An 11,574-nucleotide genomic window follows, 5' to 3' on the forward strand; every position below is an offset into this window, starting at 1 on the left:
CACCAACCACGGACCCTGGGCCAAATCCCAGCCTGGTTCTCCATCTCTGCAATGATACTGTCGCCGGCAGCCCAGAGTCCTGACCCAGGGCCCAGAAGCCCCAGGGGGGAGCGGGAGGGGCGTCCCAGCTGCCGGCTCTGCGCACATCCTCCAGGGTGGGGGGCAGCAGGGTCTGGGGTGCCGAGAGCTCTCGTGCAGACCCAGCGGCCCCTCTGCAGAGCCGGCCCGACCCAGGACCAGGGCGGAGCTCAGTGGCTCTGGGCTGGCGCAGGTCCAGCCTGTGCCCAGCGGGGTCCCTCGGGGCTAACACTGTGTGGCAGGGAAGACGGCAGCTCCTCTGCATTTGCTCGTCTCATTATTTTTTATTATTACTTTTAGATTCATTTATTTATTTATTTGAAAAGTAGAGTTACAGAGACACAGAGAGAGGTCTTCCATCTGCTGGTTTACTCCCCAAATGACTCCAACTGCCGGAGTTACGCCAGGCCAAAGCCAGGAACCTGGGGCTTCTTCCGGGTCTCCCACGCAGGTGCAGGGGCCCAAGCACTTGGGCCATCTTCCATTGCTTTCCCAGGCCATTAGCAGGGAGCTGCATCAAAGTTGAGCAGCCGGGACTCGAACTGGCGCCCCCATGGGATAAGCTTAACCCGCCACGCCACAGCACCAGTCCCTGCACGTTTTATTTAAAACTCGGGCAACTTAAGTTAGCAGTCTATGAAAAGTTCTCCGAGTAGATACAAAATATCCAGTCCTTCTGCCTCTCCAAGGTGAGCCTGGAGCGGCCCCCAGGGCTCCTGGGGGCCAGCAGGGGGCGCTGCGTGCATTCAGATCTGAGCCAGGGAGGCAGGCAGAGGGTGGGCGGCCCCGGGGGTGGGGATGTGAGTGGCTCCGAGCAGCCCAGGAAGCTGCCAGCCTCCCGCAGTGTCACACGTGCCAGGGAAAGCCATCTGTGCTAGGGCCCGGCACGTCTCCTGCAGAGGTGACCAGGCCTGAGGACAGGCGGCCGGCCCCCACGCCAATCGCGGAGCCTCCAGCTAGTGGCAGCAACATTTCCCAGTGTCCCCGCGGCTCCCCGGGCACCTGGCACAAGGGCTCGTAGGGCTGAGTCCTGGTCCTGAAGGTGTCATGTGACGGTGTTGGCTGGGGATACCTCACGGTGTGGCCAGAAGCTTCCGTTCAGGTGGGGCCCCAGGACCCTGGGACACCATGTCTGGACACTTTCCGGGCAGCCCCAGGCAGCTGGACACGCACGACTTGGAGACGGCCCTCCCCGGAGCAGGGGTCTGGGGGCAGGCGGCTTCTCTCACTCACAGGCCCAACCAGGCCTGGCACGCTCTTCCCCCGGCTCGCCACCGGGCGTGCCCAGACTGCCTGGCCCGCTCGGGGCCTAACAGAATGGATGCATTGATCGGCTCCTCCACCCTGGGACGGGGCACCGGCAGCCCAGCCGGGGGCAGGGCAGTCGGCCAGGAGCAGCCTTGCTCCCCGCTGGTCGGGAGCCAGCTGGCCTCCTCCCGCTTCCTGCCCCGGGGCCGGCCCCTCCCAGGGCTCCCGCCCGTCAGAGCACCGCGGGGCCGGGCGCAGGGTGCCCGCACAGCTGCAGCCGCACACTGGAGGTGAACCAGCAGCTGGGCCGGCCCAGGCTGCAGTGCAGGGTGGTCCGGAAGGTGCTCCTGGCGCACTTGGGGAAGATGATGGTGGTGCTGAGGAAGCGCAGGGCGCGCGGGCGCGGCTCCAGGGTCAGCTGGCTGCGGTAGCTGCGCCACGAGCAGTTGGGCGCCGCCACGATGGTCTCGCTGTAGGCCGTGACCGTGGGCACGGGCGCGTAGACAACCTTGTCCTGGAAGTGCTTCTCTGAGGCATACTTGACCTCCGAGTTGCAGCTAGGAAGGGCAGGGAGGGCGCAGGTGAGGCCGGGGTGGGGCGGGGCGGGGTGGGGCGGGCCACCGCCCCTGCGCCGTGAACAGGAGCGGGGGCACGCGTTCCTGAGAGGGGGCTTGGTGACCTCATGGAGAAGTCCAGGGACCGGCCCAGTGCCCAGGAGACCATGGAGGTGCCCAGCTCGGGGGGTGTGGGGCCCCGCTGCAGCCTGAAGTGGAGGGGTGCTGGGCGGGCAGTGGACGGTCCCCAAGGTGGACACTCACTGTCGGCCTTTGTGAGTCTGACCTGTGCACCACGGGGACGAGGACACCCTAGGGCTCAGCCGTGGGGGCCAGGGGGCCGCCACCCGGCAGGGTGAGCTCACGAGGACACTGAACTGACAGCAGCATGGCCGAGAACATAAGCCAGGTGAGGCCCGGGGGGAGGGGCGAAGGTGCCAGGACCAGGGCAGGGGGCTGCCGGGGTCAGCGCCTCTGAAATCCGTGTCACCTGCGGCTGCGGCAGGACTGTCCCTGCGCAGGAGCCACCTGGAGGGTGGGACGGGAGCCTGCAGAGCCCCCACGGCCACTCCCCGCTGCTGCCCCGCAGGGGAGTCAGCCCGGTGCCCCCCGCCCCCAGCCCCCAGCCCGCAGCGCACTCACCGGACTTCTTGCGAGGGCTCCGGGTTCACCTTGATGGTCTCCCCAAAGAACACAGGCAGCATCCGGGGCCTCCTCTCGGGCGCGGGGGCTACCTGCAGGAGGGGAGGGGGCTGTGGGCACGGCAGGACGGCCCGGCACCCTCCCAGCCCCGGCTCTGTGGGCTCCAGCACACCTGCCCGTCAGCCTGCGGGGCCTCCTCCTGCAGCCCCGAGACCCAGACCCAGGCTCTGCAGAACTGGGCTCCTTGCAGCCCACTCCTCCCGGGGACAGTTCCCAGCCCCTCCTGGCACTGTCACCAGAGGGGCAGTGAGACCCTGCTACACCTGCGTCTGGGACCCCCAGTGCTGGGGGCGGGACACACAGGGAGCTGGCCCAGCCCACGGAGGGGCACAGGAGCCCAGGGTGGCAAACGTTCCCCGTGTGGGCTCCCGGCCCTGTCCACCCAGCATCCGCCTCTTCCTGAGCACAAGGATTGGCTGAGGCGTGGGCGTGTGACCCACACTGGCCAATGAGAGCCCTGCTCGGGGTTTCTGGTGGAGCAGCAGTGAGAAGAGCCTCCCCACCATGGTTAAGTGGGAGGGGAGGTGGGTGCACCTGGCAGCACCAAGGAGCATGGTGATGTCCTGCCGACATCACTCAGACGCCTGGACCAAGCCGTGCCTGAAGCCAAGCCCTTGAGGGTGAACCACCGCACGAAGCGGCTGAGCTGCTCTGGTGGGCGGGGAAGCTCCCGCAGCCCTCTGAGCGGGACCACCCCTCCGGGATGCAGTCAGCACAGTGCAGGCCCCGTGCCCCGTGTGGGCTCAGTCTCCTCTCTGTCTCAAAGCCCTTCCTCCAAGATTCCTGCCCCCTCCATGGAAACAGAGACCACCAGGGTGGCAGGAAGTGGCCGGGGGTCCCCACCCCCCCAGTACAGACCTTCCACTCCTGCCATGCTCTGCACCCCAGTCTCCGCAGCGCCGGGGCCTCCCTACCCCCTGCCCCGGAAAGCCCTGGAAAATCTATCCCAGGTCTTCAGCAACCACAGGAGTACCCCGATCCAGTCAACCACGGTCCAAACACACTAGATGGAAAGTTCCAGAAACAACCAGTCCGTCAGTTTCCCAGGCTTTTATTACAGCAAGTTGTTAGAGAATATGTGTTTGCTGGTCTCTTCCTGTGCCCGACATCAATCGCACTTTATCATGGGAGGCACAGGACCAGGCAGAGCAGACGGGGTCTGGGGGCTACTCGGTTCCAGCAGACACTGGGACCACGGTGAGGAGTAGGGGGCAGCCATGCAAGACCAGGGGCCCTCCTGACCCCACAGGGAGCGGTCCCCAGGGAAGGAGGAAGCTGCTGGACTCTCCCATTCCCCCCAAGGACAGCTCCCTGGGGCAGGCGGGCACTGGCTGTGGCAGCCACATCCCCACCCGGACCCTGCCAGGCCCTGGACCGTCCAAGTCACACACTTATTCCCAGGCTTGCAGCCATTCGCACCCAGAGCTCCCATGGGCTCGTTCCCCACACCCCTCCCCACCCCTGCATCCAGTGCACCTGGCTTCCAGGGGACATCAGCACAGGGCTCCTGGCCTCTGGGCTGCCGCCTGCTCCGGGGCCACCAAGCACCACGCCCACAGCGCCCAGCAGCCTCCATGACTGACTGAAGCCCAGGCTGGCCCCCACGGTGCAGCCCCGGGACTGGCTGCTCACAGAAAGAAGCCCCTCCCCAAGGGTCGCGACCCAGAGCAGGACATCCCCCAGGTTTTTGCTGAACACCTACTGTGCGCTGGCCGGGGTGGGTGGGACGGGCACAGCCCTGCCCTGCTCTGCCCCGGGAGAGGCACCGGGGAGGGGAAGGGACAGGGCTGGGTAGGTGGGGACAAGGCCCTCAGGGCAGACTGCGGCCCAGCCGACAGACAGGGGACTCCTGTGGGGCTGTCCTCTCGGGCCAAGCCCAGCCACCTTGCTCCCCAGGCTGCCAGGCGGGCAGAGAAGGCTGGGCCCGGAGCGGGGAAGCACCTCGAATCCGCCCAGGCTGGCTGGGGAGCTGCGAAGGTCCCCGGGACGCCGGGAGCCGGTCCTTCTGCCGCCGGAGGGTCCCGGAAGCCCGCCAAGCGGCCAGCAGGCAAGGGGGCCACCTCCCGCAGCCCAGAGGGCCCCGGACCTGGAAGTCAGGTTAGGGGGCTCCTGGCAGGGAGGAAGCTGCAGGTGGGGCTTTGGCAGGGCCCCAGGGCACTCTCCTGAGCAGGCGTGGGGCCAGGGTGGGCCTCCAAGGGCACAGGGCCTGGGGCACAGTGGGCAGGGAACTGCGGGAGGAGCCCAGGGAGACGCTCCCTGCCAGTGGAAGCAAAGGCAAGGGGTGCTGTGGGGGCTCCCTCCTCCCTAGCCGCTGCCAGCAGCCGCAGCCCGCAGCCACGGTGGCCAGGGCTGGGGAGAGCCTGGGCCCCGGCAGGGTCCCTGCTTGGCTGGGCGAGGGGCCTGGGAGACAGCCCACAGCTGGCACAGGATGGGCACACGGACCGTGAACTTCAGTCTGGGACCAACAAGCAGCCCATCAGTGGAGGAGCGGGTGGCAGGAGGGTCCCTGTGGCTGCCGCTAGGCAGAGCCAGCCAACCAGGGAGCCCCCACTCTGGAAGGAGGCCAGGGCACACGGGGTCTTTGCACGGGCTCAGACGCCGTCGCCCACGGCCACTGTGCCCTGGTGTGGGGAATGAAGCCTCGCCGTGGAGCGCGTGTCCGGAATGCGCTCTCGGGGCACAAGCTCCGATACCGGGCGAAGGCTGACCCTGACCCTCACCTGCGAACACGGCGGAGCAAGGCACGGACGCAGAAATCCGAGCGCTCATCCTTCTCGGGCTCGGCTCGTGGGGCGCCGAGGGCCAGAGAGGCCCCAGCATGGCCCCAGAGCGGTGGAACTGGGAGCGAGCACACACCTGCCAGGCCACCCCGGCACCTGCTTGCGAGAAGATGGCTCACTCTGGGCCGGGGCAGGCCCTCACTGCCATGATGGTAAGAGGAGGGGCGGGCCCGGCGCTGTGGCGCAGCCGGCTAAGTTGCTGTCTGCGGTGCCAGCATCCCATGTGGGCGCCAGCTCGAGTCCCAGCTGCTCCACTTCCGATCCAGCTCTCTGCTGTGGCCCGGGAAGGCAGTGGAGGGTGGCCCACGTGCTCGGGCCCTGCACCCACGAGAGAGACCAGAATGGAATCCATCCCTGGCCCAGCCCTGGCTGCTGCAGCCATTTGGGGAGTGAACCAGCGGATGGACGGTCTCTCCCTCTCTAAGTCTGCCTTTCAAATAAATAAATCTTTAAATAGAAGAGGGGGATGTGGACATGGGGCCAAGTGAGGGACTGGGGCAGAGGCTGGGGCAGCCCCATGGGCAGCGCCGTCCCCTGCTGGGCAGCGGCGGGGAAAGCCTTCAGGGGGCCACGGCCCTGAGCGAGGAGGGGGCTGCAACCCAGGGGACGGAGGGCTGGAGCAGGTGGACTCGGAGCTCAGCCTCACGGAAGCCGCTCGTACGCAACACTCCCGCTGCAGGTCCTGTGCATCCTGGGATGCAGATGTCACCGAAGGAGGCCTGGGGGCTCCGAGACCACGCCTGCCTGGGGGCCCTGCAGGTCCCCTCTCTCGGCCCTGGAGCCCCTGGAAGGGCGTGGCCTGTTTGTCTTCTGTCCCACTCAATGTGTGACAGGTGCTCCTGCACAGAGCAGGGCCTGGCGGAGCCTGAGTCCCGCTGGAGCCACTGCACCCGGGATGCGGCAGACGCGGCTGAAAGCAGGCGCCAGAGTTTCTGGTACGCACACACACACTCACACACACACCCACACACTCACCCACACCCACACACACTCACACACCCTCACACACCCACACACACTCATATACACGCTTGTACACACGCTCATACACACTCGCACACTCACACACACACAACCGCGAACTGCCTCCCTTTCTGCAAATAGGTTCCTCCTGGCAAGCCTGGCTCTCTTCCATCTGGGCATGCTCAGACAGCTTCGAAGCTCAGGTGCACACCTGTGAGCCTGCCAGGGGCAGCAGTCTGTCCAGCTGTCCAGCTGTCCATCCAACCATGTATAAGCCACCTGCGCCCACCCATCCATTATCCATCCGGGTCAGCTCACCCATCCACCCATCCACACATCCGTCCATCTTTGTCTGCTTAGCCATCTGTCCACTTGTCCATCCACTCATTCACCCATCATCCATCCGTGTCTCCTTACCCATCTGTCCATCCATCTGTCCATCCATCCGTCTGTCCTCCCCGGCCCCAGGTGCTGGCCCCAGAGCCCACTCTCCTCTCCTCTCACTCTCAGTGTCACCATCACAGACCAGGGACAGAGAAATGAGAGGCCCAGGAGTCCAGCGGGGACAGCGAGGTCCGGGGACGTGGCCGTGCTCTCAAGGGGCCGGGCAGCCCCAGGGAATCCTCACAGATGGGCAAAGGCCTCCTCCTCCCAGCCACGAGTCTACGGATCCAGCCCACGGGGGCTTCTCTCGGAATCGGGCTCCGGCCTTAGGGGATTCCTCCTGCAGGCTGCTTCGAGACCTGCGGGTGCCCAGACGCGTGGGACAGGGAGCCGCGCGGCACCAGCCCGGGGCCGGGGTAGGGGTGGCGGGGGCACCTGTGCATCTGACAGGCTACAGCGGCTCAGCCCACTACCTCCGCTCACGGCTCTGGGGCAGGGGAACCCCTCGCCTGGCACCCAGAGAACACCACCCAAGACCCCGCGTGTCCCCGCGGCCTCCCCACAGTCACACGGGACAGGGCTGGTCCCCAACTCTGCCGATGTCAGCCCCAGTCTCCCCTGGCCCTCCCTCGGACACCAGGGCAGACAGGAGGGGCACCAGCGTCCGCTCCACCTCCCGCCCTGGGCGCTCGGGGGCGCGGGGCCAGCAGCTGCCTGTTCTCAGCCCACGGCGTCACCAGGCTGAGCGTATGTGACGGCAGCTGACTGGTGGTCCCGGCCCGGCTGACAGCTCGGCGGTCCTGGGGTCACGCACGAGGGCAGGCCCCGCGTCCCACCTGTGCCCTCCCAGTCAGCCCCAGCCCTGACTGGGTTCTAACTTGAGGGGTGCGGGAGCTCAGGAAGTCTTTTAAAAAGTAAAAACACAGCAGCCACAAGTGGAGTTTTTCAAAGACCAAGTAGTGTTGTCCTCTCTGGCTTCAGCTCTGAGGCCCCTTCTCCTCCTGCCCCTCCCTCTGGTGACCCCAGCTGCCTGCACCCATCTTGCTCCTGCCTCAGGGGCTTTGCACTCACTGGGGCTGAGAGGCCCGTCAGCCCTAGAACCACTTGCAGTAAACCTCACTCCTCCAGCTGCCCCCATCTCAGGCAGTGTCCCAGGCGCCCTTGCCGGCCCACCTGGCATAGCCACACAGGTACGCTGGCGCTGGGGCTCCCCCTTAGAAGGCCAGTCCAGGGCTGGTGCTGTGGCACAGCTGATAAAGCCACCACCTGCAGCGCCGGCATCCCATATGGGCGCCGGTTCGAGTCCTGGCTGCTCCTCTTCCGATCCAGCTCTCTGCTGTGGCCTGGGAAAGCAGTAGCAGATGGCCCAAGTGCTTGGCCCCTGCATCACGTGGGAGACCAGAGGCTCCTGGTTCCTGGCTTTGGATCGGCCCAGCTCTGGCCTTTGCAGCCATTTGGGGAGTGAACCAGCGGATGGAAGACCTCTCTCTCTCTCTCTGTCTCTCCCTCTCTCTGTCTGTAACTCTACCTCTCAAATAAATAAATAAAATCTTTTAAAAATAAAAATAAATAAATGTCTTTTAATAAAAAAAGAATGCTAGTTCCACAAGGACAGAGACCTTTGCCATTTTATTCACTGCTGCGCCTTCCATGGTCCCCAACAGTGCACGGCACACAGCAGGTGCTCGACAAGTACTGGGGGACAAGGGACACAGTCCCAGCATTTCACCGGGTTTGTGGGGCATCAGCTGCGTCCCCACCTTTGAGCCAAGAATGAACAAGAAAGGCCCCGGGGGAAGCAGGGTCTTCAGCTCCAGGCTGGCCACCGAGGCTGTCACTCCCGCGGGGTGGGGTCGTCCCTGCCCACACGGACTGCAGCACGGGGAAGGCAAGTCCCGCTCATTAAGACCGTGCGGGGGACTCTGTCCGTCCAACACCCCGGAGGTGCCCAGGGTGGAGCTCGGAGGCCAGGGCTGGGGACAAGCAGGGCCGGGTGCCACCAGCTTTGATCGGAAGGCAGAACGTAGACACCCGACCTGTGCAGGGAAGCCGGAGGCCTTGCCAGTGACGCCGGGGAAACCCAGCCCCGCTCGCCCCCAGCCCCTTGTGGGTGTTCGAGACCAGGAGCCCCGAGACTGGAGCCGCGACGCCCCAGGTGCCCGGATGAGACTTGCCTTTCACCTGCACGGAGAGCGCCCTGTGCGAGTCCTCGGCCCGCAGGGTGCTGCTCACCCTGGACCCGGGGGGCAGGGCCACGGCGGGAGGCCCCAAAGCTGAGCAGGGTTTGCTCTGGGCTGACTGTGTCCTCTCCTTTAGTTGAGAGCAGCAGGGAAAAGCGGTAGGTGCACGGGCGTCCTGTTTTTCAATACACACGCACACACATGCGTGCACACGCATGCACACACCTGCACACACACGCACGCACACGCATGCACACACACGGATGCACGCAGTTAATGAGCTACAAAGAGAAAAGCAGGACATGTTTCCAGGGCAGATTCTGGCCCCGGACACGGTGGGTCCCGCCACCCCCCAGCACAGCTGCGTGCCCGCTGGACGACCCTGGGCGAGTGGCTGCCGCTCTCCGTGCCCCGACTGGGGACCACAGGAGTGGGTGCCTCACGGCCAGGTGTGCAACAGTGGCCCCGGCTTTGCTTCCCTGCCAAATTAAAAGCCGGGCGGTACAGCTCCACGCTGGCTTCTCCTCAGCGAGGACGGGGATGTAGATGCTCAAGCCGATCGGCCACGCACACGAGCCAGGTCCACGGTGGCCGTGGCCGTGGGAAACCTGCCGCAGGCTCTGGGACGTTCCCTGTTTCTGGGCCCCGTGGAGGGTGGAGGATGCCCTGGGTGTGCAGTCCCCACACGTGCAGCGCAGGGGACCGTGCCAAGCCCCAGGCGTTCTCGCGAGAGTGCTGCCCGGTGGAGGCAGCAAGCTTGGTCCCACAGCGCACGCCCCCCCCACCCCCAGCCCATGAACCCCCAGCGGAGAGGCCAACCTTCGGGTACACCCCTCGGTCTGGGGCTAAAAGTGGCCCAACTTCGCCAAGCCGCGGAGTTCCCAAGGGAGGGGTGAACCCCTCGGAACCGAGCATCCGGGGAAGGCGGGTGGGCAGGGGTCTCTTCGGATCCCCCTAGTGAGGGATTCCAGCGGGCGGGCCCCAGGGCGGTGGAGCAGCAAGGGAGGCACCGGGCTGGAGGCCGCGAGGAGTTAGCCCGGGGGCATTTCTTTCCCCCAGGAGGGTTCAGGGGTGCAACGCTCAGCGCTGGGAAGGCACAGAGGGGCTGCCCAGCACAGCCGGAGCCAGCAGGGAAGTGGGACCGTCCTGGGGTTGCCGCCACTTCCACGCATTGCAACTGGTGGCCTCCTCCCCCTGCGCACTGCCCAGGCCGCCCCCAAGCCGGCTCCCTCCCCCGGTGCACCCCAACCGCCGGGCTGCCTGGCAGGCGGCCACGCGCGCGGCGGAGGCTCCTGACCTGGGGCTCCAGCCTTCCCCAGGCGCGGCCTCAGCTCCACGTCAACACCCGACAGCCCTGGGAGGAAGGGTTCCTGTCTGGCTTTGGTTAGGAAAAAAAAAAAAAAAAGTTCCCGCTGGCAGCGCCCGGCGGGGCAGCGAGCGGGGAAGGCGGCAGGAGGGGCGCCGGGCCGGGGGTCCGGCGGCTCCAGCTCGCGGGGCAGGGCTGCAGCCCACCCGGCCCCCCAGCCGGCTCCGCTTCCCCGCCGGCCGCCGCCGAGCACTCGCGAGAGAAGCCCACCGCCAGGGAGAGCGCGGCGGGTCCGCGGCCGGGGAGCGTGGCTGTCACGGCGCCCGGCGTCCCGCAGCGGCCGGCCCGGGGGCGCGGCGCACGCGCAGCCCCCACCCGCCCGCCGCCCCGCACCCGGCCCGTCGGTGCGCAGCGCGCGTCCTTACCGCTGGGGCCTGGGCGGCTCCGGGGGGCTCCGCGGGGGCAGGCGCCAGGGCGTAGAAGGGCGGGCTGGGGCTGGGGCTGGGCGGCAGCCCCGAGTCGGGACTGTCCAGCATGCCTTCCCGGCTCTGCTCCTGGAGGCCGCCCTCCATGGCCTGCAGGGGCAGGTGGCCCACCATGTCTGGGGGGCGCGGGGCGCGCGCGCCCGGCTCCTCGGGGGGCTCCTCCACCGCGCTCGGGGCCCGGGGCCGGCGGCGGCGGCGGCTGCGGCGGGACGAGCTGCGGGAGGCCCCGCAGAGGCGGCGGTGGGGCCTGGCGCCCCTGCGCCCCGGCCCGCGTTCCCGGGGCCGCGCTGCCGCACCGGGCCTGCCCCGCTCGCCGCCGCCGCCGCCGCGGGCCGCGCTCCAGCCGGGCCCTCCACCCCGCGCCGCGCTCCCGCCGCCGGCCTCTCCGCACCTCCCCGGCCCGCGCCTCCCTTTCTAGCCGCCTCCTCCGCCCCCTTCCTCTCCCCGCCCCGGCCGGCGCCTCCCCAGGGCGCTGCGCCACCGCGCTCGCGGCGGGGGCAAGGTGTGCGCGTCCCCGCCCGCGGGCCAACCCGGGGCTTCCTGCGGCTCCGCGGGGGGCGGGTGGGACCGAGCTTCTGTCGGAAGGCCGGGCCTGGCTCGGATCTGTGACTGCGCAGACCCTACAGGCCTCCGAAGCCGCGGAGACCCAGCCCCTTGCGCCTTCCAACCAGACTGTGCGGCCCCCTCCTGGGTTCTGAAGCCGCCACTGCCCGTGCCTCAAGTGCCCGACACCCTGGCCTTTGAGGCAGGGACCACGTGGCCAGGGGACAGGCTTCGCGCTCCCAGGAGAGAGGGCCGCTGGCTGCCCTCCTGCTGCCTCCAGCCCCCGCCCTCACAGGGCTGCAGCCGCACCCGGCGATGCAGCCTTCCCGGCGTCTGCAAGCCGAGCTCTGG

The 11,574-nt window shown here is 67.4% G+C and overlaps 1 protein-coding gene across 1 annotated transcript; it reads right to left on the reverse strand.

Moving 5' to 3' along the window:
* Positions 1-662: 662 nt before the first annotated feature.
* Positions 663-11,077, reverse strand: RFLNA (refilin A). Its single transcript, XM_051830829.3, has 3 exons — positions 10,621-11,077; positions 2,523-2,614; positions 663-1,883 (listed from the first exon to the last, which is right to left on the reverse strand). The coding sequence occupies exons 1-3, from the start codon at positions 10,792-10,794 to the stop codon at positions 1,559-1,561; spliced, it is 591 nt and encodes a 196-aa protein (XP_051686789.1). The 5' UTR covers positions 10,795-11,077; the 3' UTR covers positions 663-1,558.
* Between the last annotated feature and the right edge of the window lie 497 nt (positions 11,078-11,574).

Source organism: Oryctolagus cuniculus, chromosome 21, assembly GCF_051225735.1.
Source record: "Oryctolagus cuniculus isolate XC-2025 breed Fujian yellow rabbit chromosome 21, ASM5122573v1, whole genome shotgun sequence".
NCBI classification, from domain to species: domain Eukaryota; kingdom Metazoa; phylum Chordata; class Mammalia; order Lagomorpha; family Leporidae; genus Oryctolagus; species Oryctolagus cuniculus.

Bases quoted from the DNA above. Each gene is read 5' to 3' on its own strand.
- RFLNA (XM_051830829.3), bottom strand. From the start codon at position 10,794: ATGGTGGGCCACCTGCCCCTGCAGGCCATGGAGGGCGGCCTCCAGGAG. The intron at 2,615-10,620 runs GTAAGGACGCGC...CCCCTCCTGCAG, and splicing joins GAGCCGCCCAGGCCCCAGCG to GTAGCCCCCGCGCCCGAGAG. The intron at 1,884-2,522 runs GTGAGTGCGCTG...TGCCCTTCCTAG, and splicing joins GAGCCCTCGCAAGAAGTCCG to CTGCAACTCGGAGGTCAAGT.